This window comes from Centruroides vittatus, unplaced genomic scaffold, assembly GCF_030686945.1.
Source record: "Centruroides vittatus isolate TY-2023 unplaced genomic scaffold, ASM3068694v2 scaffold_946, whole genome shotgun sequence".
Lineage (NCBI taxonomy): Eukaryota > Metazoa > Arthropoda > Arachnida > Scorpiones > Buthidae > Centruroides > Centruroides vittatus.
In genome coordinates, this window is record NW_027122723.1 from 297,952 (window position 1) to 320,525 (window position 22,574).

At 35.7% G+C, this 22,574-nt stretch overlaps 1 protein-coding gene across 1 annotated transcript in view; it reads right to left on the minus strand.

Annotated features, from left to right (window-relative positions):
* Arp6 (Actin-related protein 6) overlaps positions 1-22,574 on the minus strand; it is a 50,879-nt gene that overhangs the window by 5,028 nt on the left and 23,277 nt on the right. The window contains exons 5-8 of the mRNA XM_067288970.1: positions 15,836-15,971; positions 9,628-9,783; positions 4,576-4,690; positions 1,270-1,393 (exon numbers count right to left, since the gene is read on the minus strand). Of these exons, the coding sequence (XP_067145071.1) occupies positions 1,270-1,393; positions 4,576-4,690; positions 9,628-9,783; positions 15,836-15,971 (531 nt within the window). The remainder of the gene's footprint in view (positions 1-1,269; positions 1,394-4,575; positions 4,691-9,627; positions 9,784-15,835; positions 15,972-22,574) is intronic.

A 22,574-nucleotide genomic window follows, 5' to 3' on the forward strand; every position in this document is an offset into this window, starting at 1 on the left:
TGGCGGAAGGTAAAGTTTTCTCGGAAGCTTTAATAAACGAAGTCAGAAAATATCCATGGCTTTATGATATTCGGCGAGCCGATTATAAAGGCGACATTGAAAAAAATAATTGGTTAGAGTAAAGCGAAAGGTATCCAGCTAAAAAATAGTCTTAAACTTCATATTAACGAATAGACGTAGACATATCTAAATGTAATTTGATACGCTGAATCGATTGGTATTAAAAAAATATTACTTACGATCAACCGTTTAAAAGTTACGAACGATTTTTTATTTCCGTCTATTTGCTTCGTTTAAGAACAACTTTATTAAGAAATACGCAGGCACTTATCGATATTAACAAAACGAATTACTTTAATTCACCATAATACATTTCATTTACAAGAGAAAGTGACATTAAAAATGCTAAAATGGTGTCGTTAGCCCGCGAACACACGACAACCTTTCAAAGACGGCCATGTTTTCTGTTTAAATTGAAAAACTTACCACGATTGGCTAGTGTTCTGATCTGTAAGACGCGTTCCGATTGGTCCTTACGAGTCGGCCACCGACATAATCGTACTCAGTGTGAATTCTTTTACTACTAGTCGGTCCGATTATAGGCTCGGTCGGGTCGGACCGGTCGGACCAGTCGGTGACAGTGTGAAACAGCCCTAAGGCGTAGCATTAACGACGGGAAAACTCTCGCGTTCCGCATTTTGTCTACCCAAACACTTTTCCACCTTTGATTGGGCTTTCGGTCCGGTAACGTGGTCATTCTGGCCCAGCGGCGGATGAAAAACTTTTCCCGCCCGTTTACGCTGCCGTAATAGCTGGCGTCTTTGTCCGTGTCTTCTCGTCCCGCCCGGTAATATAAAGCGGAGAAAATTCCACGCGCTATTGATTATTGGGTCTTTTTTCGATTCTAAAGGACTAAATAAATAAATTCTGAAAATAAACACTTTCGGTAGGTAAATCTTTTCCTTTCCCGGTGGTCTTTCCGGTACCGACGTAGCTTTCCCCGGGACGGGCGGCGGATCCAGTCCAGTCCCGTTAATTACGGGGCGGAAAATCGTCCCCAGGTCGATTTCCCACTCGAGTCTTTTACCTCGCTCCGCGCTACCGCCTTAGCGGCCGAAACCGCGCACCAGTAAGACTTTCCCTCATGACGTCCTCGCCCCTCCTACGTAGGCCTACCCTATGGTATTAAGTAGGAATTCCGGCCTTTTCTTTACATGTTTGGGTGAAAAGCGATAATCCGACCGTAAATCGACAAATAACGATAATTACCTTCGGGCATGGCTTCTATGGAGTTGACCACAGCTTCGCTGATACCCATTTCCTTGATGCCAACGTCGGACGGGTGGAAGAGGATTTCGGGCACCATGAAGCGTTCGTTATTCATTCGGATAATCTAAACAATAAAGACACTCGATTATATTTAATCGTCTCCTTTCACAATTCCAATTAATAAGAGTAATTGCCTCGGCTCCTTTCCGAAGTATCGTTCCGGCCGCCCCGTCGGCCTTTTCCCCGCCCGAACCGCCCGTAAACCCTTCGATGACACCCCAACGTTTCGCAAAACTGACAGTTTGGTTTTAGTGGCCTCTTCCTTGCACCTTACTCGTCGGCTTTCCGGAAAAGAGGGAGGTTTAAAACGGTATACTTTTTTCATCTCTTATCCTACGGTAATAAAGGGAAAGCCACCAACTACCAATTTACAAGTACGACCAATTGTTTCTTCCTTTACAAAGGAATAAACAATGCCGACGCTGAGCGTAGTAAATACCCACCGACTGTCGGAACGAGACTACGAAAAAGCCAACCCGGAAGGTAAGTTCTTGGCGCCGGTCGAGTCCGACGTCCCGGGTCCGGGGGGGTCACACACCCCTTTTTTTACAGCCGCCACCATCCGTTAGCCAAATGCATTTTACATTAGCGGAGCCACTTTTTGTACCGACCGGAAACGGAAAAACGAACCGCGGGGCTTTTACTACCGAGTTTCTCCGGCAACTTCCTTTTTGTTTATCCACGGTGTCGGACCCGGTAACGTTTTCCTTCTTTTTGCGAACTGTTCCCAGGCTGTCGGCCAATCCCGTCGCCAAGCCGATAAAACCTCCGCCAATTGCCAAGGTGGTCAATCCGGGAGTGGCCGTCGAAAAAATTTTCGGTCGTTTCTCCACCCAGAGTGGGAGACAATGGAGACGGGGCCGTCCCTAAAACGTCGTTCAAATGCATCTTCGTCGGACTTAAATAGGTTCCGAACGTTTCAATTACCAGTAGATAAAATTTCAGTTTCCACATTCGAGGAAATACGGAGCCAGTTTAATAAAAGCCTTTACGGTGATGCCTCGTACTTCCAATTAAATTCATTCCAGAGTCGTTCGAACCCCAAATCAATTTTTCCCATTATGAGTAACGAAAAACCAATAATTAATCTATTTCCGGACCCCGACCGATAGCCATTTCCATAAACCTAAACAGCAAATATACATAATTTAACGTAAAAATAACACAATTAAACGCCCTAACCAGCAATTATTTATTGTGACGTCATCACAATGCCGGCCTGAAACTTTTCGTCACAATGTTCTCAATTTTTTTAGTGGTAATCTTGCCCCTATACGTCATACTTTCCTGTTAGCAACAGAGTGATGCCAGTTATCTATCTAACTTCGGAAAAATTTTGAATCGTAGTAACGTGACATCTTTTATAAACCTGAAGTTCCTATATAGTTAATCTGGGACTCCTGCCAACATTTATTCTCGACATTCATGTATCTAACCCTTTTCTCGAGATTGAGGAAAGCCAGACATGCAGACGAACAACAGTCGAAATTTATAGATCTACAAGTTTTTCAAATTGCAGTCCAATAATTTTTCTATAAACTCAATAGTTACGAGAATATTCTTCCCACAGTCTATACAATCTGTTGCAAAAATATAAACACTAACATAAAATGATTGGTACTCTTCGGTTAACGGGACACCAGTCAGTTTTACTACGATTTTTAGCAAAATCGATTTTATTTCATAATTCATACATATTTAAAATTATAATGAATTAATGAACACTTTACAAAAGAATAAACTCATTTTTGTTTTGACATCCGGTTTCAGGGTCTACAAAGTTTTTACTTGTGGTTTACCCGCAAATGTTCCTATCCGGCTTCTTCTAACTCGTCTTTTTGGTACGCTTTCCAACAGTCTGAAAATATTACACTACCTTCTTTTACGTTATTTCATATAGCATCGATCGATGTCTTAGCCGAACGGTCTCGCACGGTGACTAAAAAACACACTTTCGATTCACGACAAATTCCACCGAATGCCCGCTGCTACGCCCGACTTTCGTACACCTCAACGACTATGTTTGCATCATCTAATTTTACAATGATTATAGATATTTAAACAATTGGTACAAATATAACGCATATAATCATCCCGAACAACAATCATGCTGGGATTATTTCCTAACTCACCATGTAAGATTCCAATTTCAATTTCTTCATCAGTTGACAATTGCCATATCCGAAAATCCACTTTAAATCAAAGAACCTGACCAAAATTAACAATTATTACACTTTGAAGGAAAAAAAAAAAAGAAAAACATTACAGTATCTAACTTTGAGGTTCATCATGTCTACCAAGAAATGTAACTTACATAATCACGTGAAGTTGAATAACACAACTATGAGATGCGGTACTATGCAAAGAAGATTGAAAATAAAATTAAAAAATTATTTTTAACTATTCTCACCTATAATTTATAACGAAATAACATAAAATAACAAGTTATATGTATAAAATACAAGTATAAGTTTAAATTTAACTTTTGCGACTATACCAATACAAAAATATGCTAATTGTTTTCAATATCAAACGTGTATTAACAATTATTGTTTAATTTCCTAATCCACTTTTATAACTTTTATACAAACGGGTGAATTTGAATTTTAATAAACTATGCATACTATTTGAACTAAAATAAATCAAATATTAAGATATAAACATGAATCGGATTGCATCGATTAACGGGACGTCCCGTCCCGTTAACCAAAGCGTACCAAATAATTAACCCCATTGTAACCAACCAAGGTTCATACAATAAAAATTTAAAATTAAGGTGGAAAAAAAGCACCGAAAACATACAAGCATAACTGCAAGAGCGAGAACGAGAGATGTTTTGAAGGATCATGTTCATGCTTCCAAGACACTTTTCACACCGCGTGCAGCTGGAACTCCGAAGTAAATTTTTGTGGAATTTTGCGTTCGAATTCTGAAGCGTTAGAAGTACGAGATATCACCGTATTTTGAAAATAGTCTTTTCGTTCCATTTACGTATTTATAGGCCTATACTACGGCGACGAAATTTTAATTAATTAGTTAAAATGTCCGCAGCCAACGGACTCAGATAACAAAAGCCAGCTAGCCACGATGCCGGCCGGGCTAAGTTGGCCACGGAGAAATCCGAAAAGTCCAAAACGTCCGGTCCGGTTAACCGAGTGGAAGGTCCGTTCCGCCGCCCAAGGTCGGGAGAAGGAGAGGGAAGTAACGGTAGTTTAAAACATTTTAAAAGGTGCAGTATATTATTACCTGTTCCATTTCTTTGGATTTGCTGCTCTCTTCGGGAGATCGTACGTAACCTCTTTTAATAACGGTATAATCGGGAAGTACGTAATCTCTGACTATCGGGTTATTCTGCTTCTTCCTACATTTAAATAAATACAAAATACAACTTTAAAAATGAAATCGGCACAAGTGCGCCCCAATCATCGGACGACTTAAAATGTCTCGACGACGGTAAAACTCCCCCCCTTTACCCACTCGATCTACTGAGGGCCCTATGTGGACGCCGGCCGGGTGGCTGAACACGGCCGCGCCCGATTTTTTCCGCAGGAACTGTGGGACGACGACCGCACCACCGGAATTGCAGAGGCGCCGTGGGAAACGTCCCCCTCGTGGAACGCATTTACTGTCGGTGCAAAACTGCAAGGAATCCTTCGTTAAACGATGATAACGCGGTGTATTTCCGTTAGGAACGATCGAAAATACGGTCTTAAAAAATGGCCGATAATTTGCGCCCACCCCGCACACTAACTTTCGACACTAAAAGCTTTCTAACGTTTCATTTTAAGCGTTAATCTGGAATTTTCCTTTGTTATAGAGTAAACGACCAATCGACCGTTATTCGATACTCGAAAGTCAACAAGAACAGAAGACGAAGAATTCGGGTGTAAAAGATGGTAAGTGCCCTTTCCGTTAGTACGTTATAACGGCTAATCGACGAGGAATTTCCACTTCGATATTAGGAATCTAAAGTAAAGGAACCGGCTGTGGATCGGGAACCGATCGTTGCGGATCTGAATGATTTATGTCATAATTTTCTCAGTTAGCAACATATGGAACAAGCACAAGTAACTTTGAACCTTTTGGAGCTTCTTTTCACATTATAGCTGGATTGCAGTTGAAAGTGAACACGTGGCATGCAGTTGTTTCTGATTTAGCCAAAATTTAAAAAGAAACTGAAGGTGAGTTCATTTTAAAATTGTTTCAAATTATACTAATATGTATAGTACTTAGAATTTATGTAGGTATAATAATGTAGGGTATAATTTATGGAGAAAGATCACGAACTTCATATTCTGTCCCTTTCACTATGTTCGCAGGAGGATTTTTCTCATCCATGTCTGCACCTTGTGATACGGCAGCGACACACATGCTTAGTTTTAAGTACTAAACAAAACAGGAAAGAAATGTTCTCTGTTTTAGATGCCAAACAGCAAGGAAGCTCTCTAAATGGCTGTAAATGGAGTTACGAATAGTAGTTACCAGTATTAAGGAAGCCGAATGAACATATGATGGGGTACCCTTCGATGCAATACGGAGAAGAGTTAATGGTTTCGTAGATATAAACAGCTCAAGACCAGGTCCAAAGCCGGCATTGTTACACCACGCCCTTATCGGACTGCGAAAGCGTAGTATGGTCTCGGCAGGAAGTAAAGCTTACTGGGAGAATAGATGCAAAAAAGTTATATCAACTTCTAAAAAACGCGGAGCCTTCGAAAATTGGTACAAGGATTTTATGAAAAGACAAGACTTAGTTCTGAGGCAATATGAAAACCTTTCTTGTGCGGTTGTGCTCAACCATCTACCGAGGCAGCATCGGATACAGCCAGCGGATCGTTGCAGTCACCAGTAGCTGCAGTGATAAGGGAACTTCTGAAACCTGCCGAAGAAACCGGAAGTGCAACCTGACGGTTCATCAGTAGACGATGCGTAACTTGTGAAGAGTTCCTTAAAGAGTTAGAAGCAAAGGAGAAAAATAAACAGAAACGGAAGAAGAGGAAGAGAGAAAACTCGACATCCGATGATGAAATGGTTGACGATCCTAGACAAAACGAGCAATTATTTATTATGACACCGTCGCAATGCCGGGCTGCAATTTTTAACCATTTTTTAATTTATTTAATTTAAAATATATACTCTCCACCTCAAATCAGTAGTAACTTACCACCGTACACGATACTTTTCCGTTAGCAACGAACTCGTGCCGGTCATCCATCTAACACCTTTTGGGGTTGAAATAACATGACTTCCGGTTTACATCGAAAGTTCGTGTATAGATAATCGGGGTCTCTTGCCCCTAAGGTTTCCACATCTGGTCTCAGATTTCATCTAACTTCGTTCTCGAGATTAAGGAAAGACGGACGGACGGACGGACGGACGACAGAGGGAAATTTTAGGTCAACAATTTTTTCTTAGAACGTTTCAGCGAATAAATATTTCGTAACAAAATCGAATCGGTGTCAATATACAGGTAAATTTTTAAAAATATTCGTCTTTATAAATTTCGCGCAGAAATAGGCAATTTATAAAAAGTTATGCGCAGTATTGTTTTTAATTTGCTAGTATCAATCGTATTTTCTCCGTAACAATATTTAAACAGACGGACCAGTAGACGAATTAGGCATTTTATGCATTTTGGTCTCTTCGGGGACGGGTGAATATGAACATATCGTTTAAAAATTTAAATGTAATAAGCCCCTCCCGTTCCCGACGGTTAATTTTTCTCCACAAAAATCTTAACCGTGTTAAACAGAGAAGAAAAGGAGAAACAAGGCATAAACGACGATTTATTTATCTCACAAAATGAAAACGGAGAAGAAATGAATGTCGCGGGTACATTAATACTGAAAGGCACGCTTAAAATCCTTCTAATTCGTCGTTCTCTGCCTGTAAATACGCCTTCAGACCCCTAACAAGAGAGAAAAAGGTACAATTCGCACTAAGAAGGAAACGTAATCCCTTTCGGTACATCTAGCGGGAAAAACGCAAGTTGGCAAGGCGTATTGGAAGGATGTGGACATAAACGCGTAAACGATCGGCGGGTGTCGGGAGAAATAACTGTTATAGTCGGGATAATTTCTCCATATATCATCTGAAAAAATTCCTAAAGCGGGAACCACCCGTTTATAAATTTTTCTCTACCCGGATTACCCGTATGATTCTGGTATTTTATAAACGAAAACCTTAATACGTACGGTACAGTAGATACTTTTTGGCTATTTCGCAATAGCCATCGGCTATTTTAGGCTACGGTCGTTCACCGTCCGCCGGCACCGATGGCAAAATTACGTTCTGGGTTCTAGCTTCTTTTCTTTATTCGTCGTCTTTCTTCGCCGTAATAGCGGGTAGTTTGCAATGCTAATATTCCACAGCGTACCACTGCGAAGGTCGGAAATCGGGGACGAGACTAGCAGCCATTGCTCCGCAAGGTTTCTTGTCGCTAAGAATGTTTCTATTTTAATATTTTTAAAAATGTAACGAAAGTACTGTAAATATTAATTGCCATTTAAGTTGGTGATTGTTCAAAATAACTGCCATAAAAACGTTTTGTAAGGGCCGGTCCGCTTAAGAGAGCACCATCAATCGCGCTCCCTAGCCAGAAGTATCACTACCGTCACACGAATGTTCGTTAACGATATTCGATTCGCTTCACTTTTTCATGTCACGTGAGTTCAGTTTTGCATATTATTTGGAAATGGCAAAGTTCATCGTCGCGTAATTTTACTGTACTGTACTTACATATTGGTTTTCATTCTTACATCATCGGGATCAACTCAGAAGAACCCAAGTTGGCTAAGATCGAAAATTTAAACTATTTCAAGGTTAAAGACAGTAAAGTACGTAGGAAAATAAAGTGGATGTGGAAAAGCTCACTGTCTAATGTCGACATTTCGTGATATCTCGAAACATAAACATATTTGAATTAATAAAAGTACTTTTTACTAACCGTGCACCATTGTATTGCGAATGGTCCGGTAAATCGGATTTGTCATCGTATATGTTTTTGAAAACGTTTCGCAGTTCGAACAAACAAATTAAAATTTGTTTCTGCCTCCGAGGGGAGGTCTTAAGTCCTTGGATCCGTCTCTGTACACCATTACTTTAATTATTCTATCGAATAATACAACATATGTACTGTACTAGTCATTTTACTTTCACTTCCTCTCAGACCTACTGTACAGTGGATGATTAGCCGTAAAGATGTGAACGTCCTAGCCCAAAATTTCTAAATGCTCTCTAATTGTACGTACGTTATAAAAACAAATAAGTACAGAAACGCCTTAAAGTCACATGACAGCCGAAATCGTGACGTCGCACACAAAAATGTTCCAAGTTCCTGGTTACCTTCTCTACTTATTTCTAATATCGACTACTCGTAACAAAAATTTCGTGACGATTCAACCCCTCGCAAAAAGCTAACCCCAATCGCTTCGCTCCCTTGATTCTATCCTCACACGGTGGACGGCCCAACTTCCCATCCTCCTCACTTCATTCACTTTTTCAAAACTTTCGTGACGAATTTAAGCTAAGTATTATATAAATATATAGTAGTTCGATAGTCACGGCAGTAACTCCGCGACAAATTAAAAGTCACCGACTATATATATCCAAACAAAAACTCTGAGATATAAAAAAATTATGACAATTTAGACGACAGTCAAATTATTTTCTTACAGGTTTTTCTTTGGTAAACATAAGCTTGGCGCTTCGAAGCGATACCCACAAGATTTAAACCTGTATTAGCAGATAAGCCCGGCATGGCCCGGGCAAAAAATAATAGCAAAGATTAAGATTATTTCGTACTTCTAACCCTTCTACTATATTATAGTATTTGATTTATATAACTTCAAAGGTTATCTTACGTAAGGGTTTATCACACCAAGTGCTCAATCTAACACATTTTAAAAATTCTTTATTCCTCTAATGTACACAATTTAACGAATTTTTAAAATGTGTTAGATTGGGCACTCCGTGTGATAAACCCTTACATAAGATAACCTTTGAAGTTATATAAATCAAATACTATAGAAGGGTTAGAAGTACGAAATAATCTATAGTATTAGATTACTTCGTACTTCTAATCTTAATCTTTGGTGTTGTTATTTTTTGCCAGGGCAACACTGAGCTCATCAGCTAATATTATCTATATTACATTGCAGTATTCCATATTTTGATATTATAACAGTCAGTTAATTTTTTTTAAAACACATTTAAAAAATGATATTTTGAAATAAAATAGTAATTCTTAATAATAACAATAATAATAAACAATTAAAACACTAATGAACTGAAACATACTTAGCTAATTCCATATCTTTCCAAAAATCACTAGAAATGTAACAAACATCTTCCTTTACTTGATTCATTACGTATGTTTCATCCATGACATGGAGTTGTCTATAGGATATGATGTCTTTCAAATGATTAGTTAACACTTTTCCTCCAACATTGATCCTGTAATGAATTAAATCAGTTAAAAATCATAATTAAATTTATTTTTAAAGTAATGAAAATTTAATATTCTATTATTATTTATTAATATTTCTATTTTTAAATCTAATTCACCTTATACAATACAACAGTATAAAATTCCAAGATTCCTACACTAACATTATGTTCAGATATTGAATATCCTATTGCAATACACACATTACTTCCAGCTCATCATCATTGTATCAGACAAAAGCCTGCAGAGAAATTCTGCCAAAATTTTGTTTTGTACATTTGTTGTTATTAGAGTAACAAAGTGTCCCAGTTTCTTGTCAATAATTGTCTACATCTTGCATTTCTTCTTTCTACATGCATTTTTAGCAGCTATTTCTTATTGTCATTTGTTATTGTTTAATAAATAAATAATTTTCATAATATCTCTCTTGGCAGACCCTCTCTGTAATTAACAGTTTTTAGGCTCTGCAAATGTCTATTACAGAGAAGTTTCACAATGTATTGTCACAGAATAAAGAATGCTTTCTCAAAAACACAACAAATTTTATTGTGTTTTATTTTATGTTTTGTGGGCATCCACTTCTCCTCTATTAAAAAAATATAAATAAAACTTCTAAAATATATTTTATTCTAAATTAACTGTCTCATCTGATTCCCCTCACATTTCTTGAACCTGTTTAGAATGCCTTGATATTTTAAATGTTTAACATATTTCAATCAATTATTTACATAAAATATTATAATATAATTTAAAAATATTAATAACTATTCAAGTTATGTTCTCAATATGATTGTAGTAGTAAGAACATATCATATACTGTTATAAGAAGAGGATATTGCGAACTTATTACAGGACTCAAATTTTGATGTGGCAGAGGGAGTTAGGCTTTTATTGCGATTGCATGTTTCGCTGAACGGTAAGGTTGATGAATTTATCAGAAGACTGGATCATCTGACAGAGTGGCTTCAGAATGTAGATGAGGCATTGATTGACTTCGAGATGAGGTTGGGGGAGGTTGAGTCGAAGGTTGGAGGGGAGGTAACTGGTGTTGGGCATTCGTTGGATATGGATAAAATTTTCACGAAATTTTCTTTTTTTGAGAGAGAACTGGATGTTATGGATAATCAGAGAAGGATGAACAATGTTGTTATCCACGGATTGGAAGAGAGGAAAGAGGAGACGTCTTTGGAAATATTTGACACTGTTAATTCTTTTGCGGTTAATACATTAAATTTATCCTCGCTGCATATTGTAAACGCATATCGGGTTGGGAAGAGAGTTGGAGATAAACCCAGACCAGTGATCTGCCAATTTGGGTCTTTTAGTGATAAATTGAGGTTTAAAAAGACTGTATTTGAGAATTGGAATCTTAATGTTTCTGTGTATGATGATTTTTCTAAACGTTTGTGGGATATTAGATACAACCTAAGGGTATTTGGGAAGAAAAAAAGGGAAGAAGGAGCAAGAAGTGTTCGGTTAAGTTATGATAAGTTACTGGTAGATGGAGTTCGGTATAAAGTCGAAGAAGTATCAGCTAAGGTGGTGCCGATCTCATAGCAACCAGTAATGTCTTCTGTGTTTTCTGTTATGGCGTGGAATTGTGCTGGGATTGGTAATAAACTGCGGTCTTTTTGGAGTTATTTATTGAAGTATGATGTGGTCTTTTTATCGGAAACTTGGTTTATTAAGGGTGGGAGCAGATGCTATTGAGAGGAATTAAGAGAATATCATTGTATTGTTGGTGATGCTTTGAGGGCTCACAGTAGGGGTAGACCTATGGCTGGTTGGTTGCTTTGCATTAAATCATCTTTGAAATTTAATATTATTTATAGGGATAGTTATATTGTATTGATTAATATTCTGCTACCATTAGGAGAGTTTAATATTGGTTTTGTTTATATGCAGGAACAAAAGTGGCAAGAAATTTTTGATGTACTGTCCAGGTTTGAGGTCGACGAATCGAATTGGATTTGGTTGGGTGATTTTAATGCACGGACTGGTAACGATAATGTGATTTCGACAAATATATGTGATAGTAGTGGTATTGCTGTTAATAAGAGAAGTAGAGCCTCCAAAGATGTAAATATGAATGTGAGAGGATGGAAAGTTCTTGAGTATTGTGCAGATAATGATCTAATAATTTTAAATGGTCGTGCTTCTGGTGATGAAGCGGGAGAGTTTACTTTTGTTTCCAACCGAGGGTCCTCAGTAATTGATTTGGGAATAGTTACTCCTTCTGTGTGGAACTGTATTAAATGTTTTAGAGTAGAGAGTTGTTTTTGGTCTGATCACTGCCCGATAGTACTTTATTTGGAAGATCGTGCCATAGATTCTTTGGGCGGTTCTGGTACTTGTTACCAGAGGATTTTCTGGGACAGTGGTCAGCTGGAGTCATTGTCTGCTGATTTGTGGCGTTGCTTGGAGCAGACCCCCAATTTATCTTTGTTGGAGCTAAGTAAGGTGATATTGGATTTTGCCAAAGTGAAGGGATTGACTCAAAGGAAAAAGACTATGATTGGAATTGATGATTGGTTTGACTTGGATTGTCGATTAATGGTTAGAGCCAGAAATAGAGCTTGGTTAGAGTTCAAGAAAAATGGTTTGCCGGCTCAGAGGAGAGTTTTTGTGTTATACCGAAGTTTGGTAAAAAAATTATGTTTAGCAAAAAAGAAAGAATTTTGTAAAAGGTTACAAAATGTTAAAAATTTTTATAAAAATAATAGATTATTTTGGAATTTATGTAAAGCAAGGGGAAATTATGTTAAGGTTAATATTAGTTTATTTGATTGGTTTAGTTATTTTTTCTCCCTTTATGGCTCTGAAAGTCCATATGATGTTGATTTAGTGGTTTTTAATGATTGTGTGAGTTGGTCAAATGAAATATTGGATTCTTACATCTCAGAGGAGGAACTTAGAGTTGTTTTAAGTAAGTTGACTGTTGGCGGTGCTCCTGGAATAGATGGTATCCCTACTGAATTTTGGAAAATTGATAGTGCTTTTCTCTGTTTATTAGATAATTTTAATAAGGTTTTGAGAACTGGTGTTATTCCAGATGAATGGAAGAGTTCTTTATTGGTTCTGGTGCCTAAGGGTGGCTCAAGGTCGGTGCTTACTAATTACAGAGGTATTTCATTGTTGTGCTGCGTTTCTAAGATTTTTTGTAGAGTTTTGTATTACAGGTTAATAAGTTGGTTGAATATGAGAGATATTTTGTCAGAGAGTCAGGCTGGTTTCCGTGCAGGTTACTCTACTGTTGATAATATTTTTATTCTGTATACTGTTATCTCTAAGACATTAAATAGGAAACGGCGTAAGGTTTATGCTTTTTTTTATAGATTTAGCATCAGCATTTGATTCTGTTGATAGGAATTTATTATGGAGGAAATTATTAAAGTTTGGATTAAGTTTTAAGTTTGTATCTTTATTGGCAAGTTATATAGTGGTTCGAATGTTAGGATTAAATGGAGGAATTCTTGTTCTCAGCCTTTCTTTTCTGATAAGGGTGTTAAACAGGGTTGTATCTTAAGCCCTATTCTTTTTAGTTTATTTTTAAATGATTTATTAAATTGTATTGATGATTCCGGCGGAGATGGTATAGTTGTCGGTGGTGTGTCTGTTAAAGTATTAGCGTATGCGGATGATGTGGTAATTGTGGCGGATTCTCCGAGGTCATTACAGAGGTCGATTGACCTTCTGGATAATTATTTAAGCGATAATAGTTTACAATTGAATCTTGCTAAATCAAAAATTGTGGTCTTTCGAAATGGTGGTAAGGCTTCTAAGGCTGACAAATGGTGGTTTCGAGGTGTTCCAATTTCGGTTGTATCTCAATATAAGTATTTAGGTGTAATTTTTAAAAGTAATGGTTATTTTAATACTCATGTGAGGTCTTGTCAAGTTAATGCTGAGATAAAAATGGACAAAGTTATTCATATGTGTCAGTCTGCTAAGTTGTGTAATTTGAAGGATCGGTTAAGGTTATTTAATGCCGTGGTGGGCTCATCTCTCCTTTATGCTTCGGAGGTGTGGGGGTTTCAGGCGGAGAGTTTGGATACGGTATTAACTACTTTTGTTAAGAGAATGTACGGGCTTCCAAGGTGTACTCCTAGTTATCTAGTGTCTATGGAATGTTCATTGATTCCTTTGTCTTGTTTGATCTTGAACAAATCTGTTAATTGGATTTTTAGAATATTGAGTTTAAATGAAGAACGCCTTAGTAAAATTTGTTTGCGTTATGTTGTGAAACATGTTCAGTTGCCTTTGTCGAAGTATTGGTGGGTTAGTTGTTCAAGGAACGGAATCAATTTTGATAATCTGTTACAAGATTTTAATAGTGTTTATTTACTAAAGTTAAATAATTTTGATAATTATATTTTGAAGTTGAATCATGGCATATTATTAAGTTCTTATTGTGAATGGTATAAGAGTTTGAATAAACCTTTTTTTGATTGTTCTATTTATAATAGTAATTTTTCTTCTAATGTTATGGCCGTATTAATGCAAATAAGATGTAATTCATTAAGTTTTTTATGTAATTACAGAAGGGACATTTGCATATGTGGTGTGGCGGACTTACCATTGGATGCGTTTCATATTATTGCTGTTTGTTCTTTTTTGTCAAAATTACGTGAGGAGACTTTTGGGGTTCCCAATTTTTCATTTAATCAGTTTAAAAAAGTTATTTCTGATTTTGATTTATTCTTTAAGGTATTTATTTTCATAAAGAGGGTTAAATTGTTTATTTCATAATGTTTATTGTATATTTGATTTCGATTTCTTTTTCATTGTTTTTTTAGGCTTAAAGCGAAAGCTGTGCTTATTTATGTAAATTACGTTTTGGGGCGTGGTCTGCCTACTATTTAATCTGTGGCTGCTTGGACTGCTTGGGAGACTATCCGATTTTCTTTTGAACAATTGGTTTGAATTGCTGTTTTTTTCTTTTTCTAGGTAAGTTTTAGCTCTGTTGGTTGCTAATTTCTTTCGGATAGTTCTCCCAAGTAGTTCTTTAAGTTTTATTTTTTGATTTGGATTTAGTTTAAAATGATAATTGCAAAATTTATAAATTATTAATATGTTATTACAATTGATGAATATATCTGTGAAATATGTTTTGTTATTTTATAAGATTATGTATACTTTTGTTTTGTTCTATCCCCGCATCAGGGTCTTTGTACCAGAATGCTTAAATAAATAAATAAATAAATATACTGTTATAAGTATATACAATTTGCAAACATATATTTATGTATCTACAGATAAAGATGAATTTTTTTTAAATGTTTGATATTTTGAATTATTTTTTGATATAAATTAATATATAACTTAACAACCCGATGAAGACATTTTAAGAATCCAAAACTATATATGTTAAAAATTTGTGCTGGTTAGTAGAGCTTTGGATTATTAAGCTGCAATTTGAAAAAATTGTAGACCTATAAATTCCCACTGTAGTCCATCTGCCTGTCTCCATCCTTCCTAAATCTCAAGAATGGAGTTAGTTAGATGAAAATGGAAAGCTTCAGGGCAAAAGCCCTGATTATATGAACTTCTGATTTGCACCAGAAGTCACATTATTTTAATTCAAAAATTTTTCCCTGAAAGGAGTCAGATAAATAATCTGCACAACTCTATTGTTAAAGAAAAAGTATGATGTACAGGGGCAAGCCACTACTAATCTGAGGTGGAGAGCATATATTTTAAATGAAATAAATTAAAAATTGCAGCCTGGCATTATGATGTCACAATAAAATAATTGCTTGTTATACTTATATTATTTTAGCTTTGGTACTTATATCAAGTTTGTAACTCATAATTTTATTCTACATAAAATTAAATGTTTTTAAACAAAATTTGTTCATTTTTCTTTTAATGTTAAGTTTGTGTGTAGATACTGTAAAGTAATATAAAGCACTCAAACATTGAGAAATCTAGACATTTTTGTGCAACATAAACAATTTAGTCTCTTTAAATATCAAAGTCAATTTGATTTTAAACAAATATATATTATTACAAAATATTACATTCATTACATTATAAAATAAATTCCATAAAAATTCTTACCTTCGAATTGCATTCTTTAATTTTTTTCCTTTAATATATGGAACTATATGTGTAAATGAGAATCCAGAATCTATAACTAAACAGCAAAGTTCATCGGGGTTTTCTTTATGATATTTATGAGCACTGAGTGTTCCTGCTAAAATAAAAATCATACATTATTATTATTGCTTCAAATTATAGAAATTTTAGAAACTTCATCTTGAGATAAAGAATATATAAAACCCAGTTAAATAAAAAAAATTCATCACAAATTGCAAATAAATCAATATATATTATAAAAGTAAATGCACAATGTGCATGCCGCTAAAACTCAAAAACGAGTCCCGGTACGATCAAGGGAGTTATATGGTGTAGTAGCCCTCTATCTCCCATCCATTAAAAAGGTTCCCATTTTTACCTGAAGGGTGTGCTGTTGAAGATATAAGGGCTGGAAGTTTCACCCTCTAGAAATTCCTAAAACAGTCCAGAACATTCGAGAGTACTCGAGAGCATTCCACAACATTCCAGAACACTCTCAAATGTTGTGGAATGTTCTGGAACATTGTGGACCATTCGAAGCCTTTTTTATATGGGTGGGACTACCCATTGGTGGGGTATATAAAGCAAGATCCATCGTGGTTCGAACGTCAGTTTCTTATCAATGACGAAGGGAAGAACCGAAAAAGAAGTAAAAATTCCAAAGTAGTGCAGTGAGTGAATAAAAACAAACAGTGAAGTGTGAGTAGTCAAAGTGATACAGTGAATATAATCCAGTATAAATGCCACACATTAAATCGGTGGGAAACCAGTCTCTACATCTGGGTTAATATTTCAGCCGTCGTAAGATTTTTTCTTTATAGGTGATTAGTTTTACATATTATATTTCCATTTTGTTCATTTCTTCTTCAAGAATCCAAAAAAAAAATGTTTCGATTTTATGTATCTTTACAAAGATAAACTTTATTATCGCTTATGAAAACCCACGGAAAACGTTTTTATTTAGAAACAAACGTCAAATTTTCAAACGTCGACTCTACGTCCGAGCTAATGGCTAGAAAGGTATGAAACTCGTTCTTTACATAAGTGAGAGATTCATTTATACGGAGTATTATTTACGCCGTAACAAATTGGATGCCAGAGTCTGTGCATGTGGAAATTAACCAGTGTAACCGCTATGACTGGCATACGCCTTCCCGTCAGAACATAGTGTATTTGACCAGATGCTATGTATCTGGGCTTGGACAGCCTGGGATATAATCTTATAATCGAGATGGGTTGATAATAATAATATCAATAAGCGCAAAGCCCAAACTGTTAGGAGTTGAAAGTTAAAATTTGGTACACAGTTAGGGTCCGTCATGAGAATGTACTACACTAAGAAGAGATTTTTGGAAATCCCCCATGGGGGAGAGGGAGAGGCTTAAGGATTACACTAAAGAACTCAGCTTCTACTGTACTATTTTAGACAGGATTTTTGTGGGAAATGAAACATATTTTCAAACCCATCTAAAAATTCTTTAATACGTTTGGGAAGAGGGGTAACCTAATTCTTGCACTCAGTAAAAACGGGTAAAATCAGCTATAATGTAATAATCTTAATCTTGGCTATGATTACTTTTTGCCTGAGCAACGCCGGGCTCATCCGCTAGTAGTGTATAAAAGTGAATAACTTCATCAAAACTTGGTAAATATGACATTACTTTCATTTTCAAACAAGACAGCAGACTCACACTGTTCAGCTGATTTCTTACTTAATTTTTAATAAAATTCATGTTCAAAAATGTCTGTTCGCAAAAATATGTCAATCTGAAAATCGACAGAAGTTCAAATGTATGTTTTTAATTAAATATAAGTATCAGGGAAACGGTTCCAAGTATCAAGAACAACTTGATCTTGTCTTTTAAGATTTTCTATCTAAGACTATTTATGTTGTGCAGCAAAAGTAGATTACTGTCTCTCTAAATTTTCTAATTCACTTTTAAGACTTACATATTTTTGAACTTCACATTTCCTTGATTTTTAAATCTGCTAGTTCTAGTTGAAACACTGCTTGATCAATATTACTAAAAGATGAAATATTCAAATAGGTAGAATTGATTTCGAGTGGTTTTGATAAAAATAATAAGGTTGCCTTTTCCTTTCTAAACTCTTTAAATCTCTCGCCAAATTCCAATTTCATATTTACAACTATTTGTTTGAAATATGTTAAATCCATTGAAATATGATCCTGTTGATATTTCTTCAACATAGGAAAATGTAGCAATGTGCCTTTCTCTATGTCTCTGATAAACAAACATAATTTTGTTCAAAAGCAAGTACTTTTTCAAAAAGCAGAATTGCTGTATTTCCCTTCCCTTGCAGTTTCTTGTTTAGTGTGTTTAAATGTGAGGTCAAATCCATTATAAAATAAAATTTTTGTAACCAATTGTGATTATTAAGCTCAATATATTCAAGATCTTTTTGGTTTAAAGATAATTTTATTTCTTCAATGCAAGCAGCAAATTACATTAACACTGCTCATCTGAAAGCCACCTTACTTTATTCTGTTAAAGGTCAGAAAATTGGCTATTGACTTCATTAAGAAGTTTGCAAATGACAATAATATAGTGGTCTTGCCATTATTTTGTCCAGAATTTGTACAACAGGATCTATAACTAATGTTATTTCCTTTGGAAAGGTTTGTGAGCAGTGTCTCATGATGGATTATGCAGTGAAAAGAAAAAAATTTCATGCAAAATTTGTTTTTTAAACATAGAAACAAAACCTTTCTTTTCATCTTTCATACTTGGTGCTCCATCAGTTGCAATTGATACTATCTTGCCGCGTACGTCCTGACCCGGACATTGTGGTGGCCTTCCACCAGGCGAAACTCGTTCACACTATGTTACACAATGAACACCTTAAGTGGCTGGGAGGCCATTCAAATCTACAAATTGTCCCTCAATGAGAACTGCATCAATGTTAAGGATGAATCGATTCTGTCGACAGCATGGCAGACGTTCATAGACTCTGACCTTTAAGGTCATGTTGGGTCAACTAGACGAACACACGTGTCTCATGTAACACCTTACTATTGTTTCTCGAATTTCCTTTAACGATTTGCTCCATCCCATCAGTAATTCAGTCTCACACCTGAAGAAGAACTCCCAGCAGTCCAACAACGTTTGTGGTGATAAGCATCCTTTGTTTTTTATATCACACTGGTTATAGGTTCTAAGAGTGCAGAAATAGTGAATATACTAGTAACTTAAAATTAACTTATAGCTATCTTAAATCTAGCTTATTACTTTAAAATATAACTTTAATATTATAACTGTAACATTAGTTATACTAACTTAAAATTAACTTATTACTAAACAAAAATAATGATAAGAACAATGACCAGACAGATTAGTGTATGCAATGACAAAAGACCTATGAGCAAGATACCTTTTTTTTCATTTTTTTACTATTTTTATTTATCTATTTTTTTATACATTTTTTCATTACATATAAGAAGACTAAAGATAACATGAAGGAACAATGAAAGATACACAACCAAAAAGAACTAGCTTTACAATTAACCATAACTGGAATTATAAAATGAGAATGAGGAAACCTATGTGTTGTGAGTGCCATCGGGGAGAGAGACCACAAGGACTTTGCTGTGGGATATGAATGAAAGTAAGCAATGGTACATTGTAGAAGTCTAGATGAGTTGCTATAGTGTGCAAGGCCAGTTGTATCCCTCTAAAATTGCCCTCTCATTAAGCTATCCCTAATGTTCGTGTATCTATTGCAATGGAAAATTAAATAGGTAGACATTTGGTCCTCATGCAGCCTGCATTCATAGTGCAAGCTGTTCCCAAGATTAAACTTATGCAGATAGTATTTGAAGTTGTCGTGGCCTGTGGAGAAGCTGAGTAAGGATAAAGAAGAGGAAAAGTATGGAAGAGTTGCAATAATGTCAACTCTAGGGATAAAAGTGTAGGTGAGCCTACTGGTAATGTTGTGATCCCAGCTCTCTTGCTAGAGAATGATAATTTGTTTTTTGACACGCATGTCAATGTAAGAAGTAGGAATATAAATGAAAATGCTAGTGACTGTAGACTTAGTAGCCAATTTGACAAGACAACCAGTGGCCTCGTTTCTGAGGAGCCCCACATGACCCAAACCCATTGAAAATCTCCTTTAATGTTGTTATTTAAGTGTCTGAGAATGTGATGTATATGCACAAGTTTAAGGCAGCTATCAGACCTGGACATCCTGTGTAAATCTACTCTACTATCCAAGCATATGCAGCAGTATACAAAGTGTCTTTTGTTCTGTCTATGCCTAATGTGGATCAAGCTCAATATAAATAAGCTAATGTTTCTGGCTGAGCAATTGAAAAGTGTAGACCTAATTTGAAGCATGCTTGAGTAAGCTCTTGATCTAAATCAAAGTAAACTATGAATGCAGCACCCACCTCTTTACCCATTTTGGAGCCATCAGTGTAAATTCTAAACATCATGTAATCCTTCAGATCATCAAAGTAAACATCAGAAGAAAGCTGATGAGAGGAATAATAGTCTAAGTCATAAGTAGAGAGGATTCTTTTATCTATGCCGAATTTTCCCATGTCATCAAGCAAAGCTAGACTACGAGGGTATCATACCTTAATAATTTTGGCAATATCTGAATCACTATAATCTCACCAGGGCATGTTAGTGAGGTTCTCCTTCCAAATGATTTTCTTAATTTATAAATCTATTGGGGTCAAATCTGATATTACAAATAAAGCACTAGTGGGTGCAGTCCTGTATGCTTTGCAGATGCAGAGAGTAGCAATTCTCTGACAGATAATAGTTTATATTTGTTGTGTACTTTAGCAGCCACATGATGCAGATCTGAACAGTATAAAGGAGGGCAGGTTAAATAGTCCTCGTGTAAATAAGTTTGGTAACACTGGGACCTAGGCCCCAAGTGTTCCTAGAAATACTAGCAAGGTCATTGGCCATCTTTTTAGCTTTGTCTGTGATGTATTTGATGTGGGATGTGAAGTTAAGCTTCTCTACAGCAAATGTCAAATCATGAACTGACAGCACGGGTATGAGCCATAGCATCTTGAAAATAGTCCAGTGTTCCTGTTTGTCTTGTTCAGTGCTGTAGAGTCGGAGTCGGAGTCATAGACTTTTGGTATTTTAGTCAGAGTCGTCAAAAATCCCCCAACTCTGACTTCTTTTTACTTTTCCAACTTGTTATGTATATAAAAAACAAAAAAAGTATTTGAATCATGTCACATTTGACTCTCTGAGTTTTTTTGCAAATCTATACGTTTGGAGATCTCTCGAACCCAAAAAATGTCAAATAAAGAGAAAAATTCGCACACCCACGTGCGTATGTTGGTGTCTAATTTATTTAATTTCTTTATTCTGTTCTAAACTATTAAACAATATCTCAGAATGAGTAAAGCAAGGCAAAGAACAAAGATTTGGCACAGTAGCATGTGTATAAAGGACATTAATGCTATTTAATTTTGGTTCTTAATTAAAGGTCGACAGGATAGAGACATAGAAGGGGTTATGTGTCATATCTCCAGTGTGGTTGGACTTAATGAATATTTTACTCGTTATTAGCATTCACAATCTTATAATATAATCGAGATGGGTCAGTAATAATAATAATGATAAGCTCAGAGTTCAAATGGTTAAGAGGTGAAATTTGGTACACAATTAGGATACATCATAAGAATGTACACTAAGAAGGGATTTTTCAAAATTCCTCTCACAGGGGGGAAGAGGGAGAGGGTTAAGAATTACCCTGAAGAACTCCGTTTCTACCGTACTATTTTAGATGTGGTATTTTGCGTTTTTGTGAAAAATCGAACATACTTTTAGACCCATGTAAAAATTCTCTAATTAGTCTCGGAAGAGAGAGAACCTAATTGTTGTACCCAGTAAAAATGGGTAAAATCAGCTATAATCTATATATCTTGATCGTTATCATTACTGTTTGCGTGGGCAACATCTGGCTCATCTGCTAGTTTGTTTTTTTTATAAAACTCGTCTCTACCCTCAAAATTAAGCTTGAGTTCTAATATAGTACAGACAGAAAAGGAAATCTTACAAAATTTGCAGATGGTATTTATTATGCACTGGAAAAAATAAATCACATTGACCACTCTTCAAGTTTGGATGTTAAAATGGCAATACTGCACTATCCAGACATTATCCAAAATACAATATTGATTGTCACAGCATTGCCACCAACCAAGTTTTAGTAGGGTGTTTATTTTCTGCTCTTAAAATTATAAAATATGATTTAAGAGCTTCAGTGAATGCTGACTTAATAGAAGTGATTTTTTTTGTAAGGAGTAATTCAGTTTATAACAGAGATGAAAAATAATAAATTAATCAACATGGCAAAATAAGCAACCTTTTTTTTTACCAGTCTAAATGTTATATTTCTCATTCTTGATGTAGTTTAATATATCTGTATACTTATATATTACACAATACACTCTTATATTATGTACAATACAGTCAAACCTGTTTTTGTGCGGTCTTTTTCTGTGCGATTTTTTTTGTGCGGTATATGAAAATTTCAATCAAATTGGAACATAATTGACTCCTGTAAAATTTTTTAAAAACTCTATTGGTTGTTTTCTATGACATCAGCAGGTTTTTTCATTTTTTATTCAGTAAAATTTTTTTGCTCATACGTTTATTTCGGTCCCCTCTTATTTTAATAGCATAAAAACCATAAATATTATGTTATATTTGAACAGATGCGGTAAGTT